At 35.0% G+C, this 3728-nt stretch overlaps 1 protein-coding gene across 1 annotated transcript in view; it reads left to right on the top strand.

Annotated features, from left to right (window-relative positions):
* LOC106460688 (solute carrier family 12 member 2-like) overlaps positions 1 to 3728 on the top strand; it is a 48046-nt gene that overhangs the window by 41543 nt on the left and 2775 nt on the right. Inside the window, exons 16-17 of the mRNA XM_022387805.1 lie at positions 489 to 603; positions 1931 to 2017. Coding sequence (XP_022243513.1) covers positions 489 to 603; positions 1931 to 2017 — 202 coding nt within the window. The remainder of the gene's footprint in view (positions 1 to 488; positions 604 to 1930; positions 2018 to 3728) is intronic.

Here is a 3728-nt window from a genome sequence, read left to right as displayed (position 1 = left end):
AACACAGTGTTTCTTACGCCTTACTTCCTTTGTTTCCATTGTCTTTGATTCTACACTCGAAGTTTACTTTCACTTTACATAAACCTAATCTCAACTCTACCTATGAGGATGTTTAGTTGTTAGCATATTATTTGTGTTATTAATGTCCTCATTACGTTAAGATATTGACGTATTATTTACCTATAACACAAACACAGTGTTTCTTACGCCTTACTTCCTTTGTTTCCATTGTCTTTGATTCTACACTCGAAGTTTACTTTCACTTTACATAAACCTAATCTCAACTCTACCTATGAGGATGTTTAGTTGTTAGCATATTATTTGTGTTATTAATGTCCTCATTACGTTAAGATATTGACGTATTATTTACCTATAACACAAACACAGTGTTTCTTACGCCTTACTTCCTTTGTTTCCATTGTCTCTGGTCTTACGTTCTTTTGAAATACAATATTACTCTCATTATGTACATATTTTTCTCTTTATAGGCTTAACGATGCTCGTACCCTACTTGCTAACAACACGATCTCAGTGGCGTTCTTATGATCTTCGGGTGTTTTCAGTTGTCCACCAGGAGAATGAACTAGATCGAGCTCAGTTAAGGTATTCAATAGAATGGATTTGATATATTTAACAAAAAACGCAAAAAAGTGTTTACTTTGTTCTAATAATTGTCTAAAAATGCAAAATCGTCATTACCATACCTATATTTGGTTGTGTTATTATTTCAGACAAATAGTCATCAGAACTTTTATCAACTACGTTGAATACTTGAGAACTAGAAAATCAGTATTAATGTGCCGAATCCGTTGCTTCGCAGATCGTCACTAGAGAGGTTTGAGTACGTTATATTAAATTTCTTTTAGCCTCACCACGCGGTTACAGTCTATGTCAACACGTCCGGTCATACTCTCTCTGACACCCGTGTTCTTGGCAATAGCCCTGCAACGTGATTTCCAATGTTAAAAGCTTCGTTGTAAGGCTGTCATATTCAAAGCACACTACTCTTCCCTTATGGATTTCATATTCCATTTGTATACGAGGATGACTGTTTCCCAGCGCCCAACCGTCAGAAATCCTTAGGGACATCATCTGGCGACTTGAGGTATGCGAACGTTGAACGGGAGGTATGAGTGGAATCTCTATTTAGGTGAACCCATAACCTGTTGGGTTCGTTTTCAAGCACAGTCTCTTCATGATTATTTTGCTTACTGTTGATTTGTGTAAGTGGACGGCTTTTGACATTGACCTTTTGTGTTTGTGGGTTTTCACCTGTTCCAAGACACCGTATCTTGCTTACCACGGCTGGGTTACGATTTGTTGCAGATATTTTTAGGAATCATACTGCAAGAAGTTGATTCATATTCCTTTGTTTTCCAATGTCATTAAGTACAAGTCTTAGAAAGTCCAAATTCTCGATCTGATCACATATTTATGATCTGAGTGTATGAACATTTCCCATTAGAAATGGCTATTGGATACCTTTCCCAAATGCGATCAATGTTTGATGGTATGACTACTTATGAAATATCAAACAATGTCAAAATGTAGTGCTGATACTAGGCTTTCCACCCTAATTTTATATCGGTTGTGGCTATCATGTGACTTGCCGACTTGCTTATTCAACATCGTTTTAATACAACATACTCAACCTTCTGTAGAAGCTGGATCAGCTTAGCGTAGAATCTTAAGTATGAATCAATATAAAACTACCATACAAATGGCATGTACAAGATGATATAGAATAATCTTATCAGCACTTATGTCTCTCCAGAATTTAATACTAATATCGTTATTTATATGTTTTCTTTGTATTCTGAAGAAGTGATTCTTTGGCAATATATTAAGTTATGCATTCTTTAATTACAGTAATAATTTTATTTGATATTTAAAAAAATCAAAGGAGGATGTTTCATCATTTTTGTTTCAGTTTAACAGCTTTACTGAAAAAGTTTCGGATTGATACGTCTGCTGTTACTGTCTTATACGGAGCAGGTGAACCTCCTAAATTAGAAAGGTGAGAACAGTCTTGCTTTTAAACATTAGGTCCACTGGTATGTCTTGTTCATTAGTTTTGTTGTTTTATTTAAGTTCTGAGAACAAAATTATAGAAGAGTTGCCATCATTATAAAAGAGTGTTAGCAAATAAACTATTCGTATCGTTTCAACTTGTCGGCTACACAGATTTTAAGTTCGTGGAACATGTTTCATTCTTTTCTTTTTGTTTTCTGAAATCACTGTTTTTATCAAATTTTATCAATCAAACACTATTTTATGATAAACAAGTTATTTACTTCTCGTTCTTCTCATATTTTGTTCGTGTTAAATAGTAACTGTAAGTTCGTATGAATTATTTACAGTAGGTAGTATTGTTATCGTAGTCAGTTCATAGGTTTCAACTCACTTCTTATTTATATGTACACACGAACTTACTTTACAGTGTAACAAAATACAATGTTACATTGTGTTCGGCACATGGAAGCTTGTTTGTATATAGAATGCATATGTTCTGTCGAAATAATCCTTAGGCTATGCAGTGACACAGGTTTCATACTTTAGGTTATAATCATGTATATCTTAACGATAAATAAAAATACAATACAATAGAATACATAGACCACTGTTACCGGTACGCTGTTTTACATCAACCAATGTACACACTGGTAGTAATAACAATGACCCCGAGAGGAAACCACTATATATTTGCATGCACGGCCTTTTCCCATGTTCAAGAAGTCAATCCTTCCCTAGAGGAAACCACTATATATTTGCATGCACGGCCTTTTCCCTATGTTCAAGAAGTCAATCCTTCCCTAGAGGAAACCACTATATATTTGCATGCACGGCCTTTTCCCATGTTCCAGAAGTCAATCCCTCCCTAGAGGAAACCATTATATATTTGCATGCACGGCCTTTTCCCATGTTTCAGAAGTCAATCCTTCCCTAGAGGAAACCATTATATATTTGCATGCACGGCCTTTTCCCATGTTTCAGAAGTCAATCCTTCCCTAGAGGAAACCACTATATATTTGCATGCACGGCCTTTTCCCATGTTCAGAAGTCAATCCTTCCCTAGAGGAAACCACTATATATTTGCATGCACGGCCTTTTCCCATGTTCCAGAAGTCAATCCTTCCCTAGAGGAAACCACTATATATTTGCATGCACGGCCTTTTCCCATGTTCCAGAAGTCAATCCTTCGCTAGAAGGAAATCGCTTATATTTATGTACAAGTTGGTAAACAAATTAGTAAGTAATGTTTGTTTGAATTTTATGAAACTAATAAAAAATGGTTAAATAACGCTCATATTCACATATATGTTTAGAAATTCGTAAGAATAATAGGATTTTTTTTGTAAATTAAGTAAATTATTCAGGTTTTCAAGAAACAAAGTTTTGAGTATTTTTTTTAAAACCGAGGGCGAAATTAGCACGGTTTTTCGTATTATTGATAAATGGCACCTAACTGCTTATAAGCTGTGCTATATTTTTAGTAAAGATGTTGTTGTTTTGATAGTTTGGATTCCAGTTAAGTGCTGATAATACAACACTTACGTTTACTTTCTCCATACAATAATCGATTTAATTGTTTGTTTTGTTATTAAACGCAAAGCTACACATTGGACTAGCTGCGCTGTGTCCACCGTGAAGAATCAAGCACAGGATTTTAGCGTCCCACTGTACCACAAAATAACACATTTGTAGGGTAAGGGAGATAAGTTAACAAT

This window comes from Limulus polyphemus, unplaced genomic scaffold, assembly GCF_000517525.1.
Source record: "Limulus polyphemus unplaced genomic scaffold, Limulus_polyphemus-2.1.2 Scaffold35, whole genome shotgun sequence".
Taxonomy (NCBI): Eukaryota; Metazoa; Arthropoda; class Merostomata; order Xiphosura; family Limulidae; genus Limulus; species Limulus polyphemus.
This window is presented reverse-complemented; position numbering and strand designations above follow the sequence as displayed.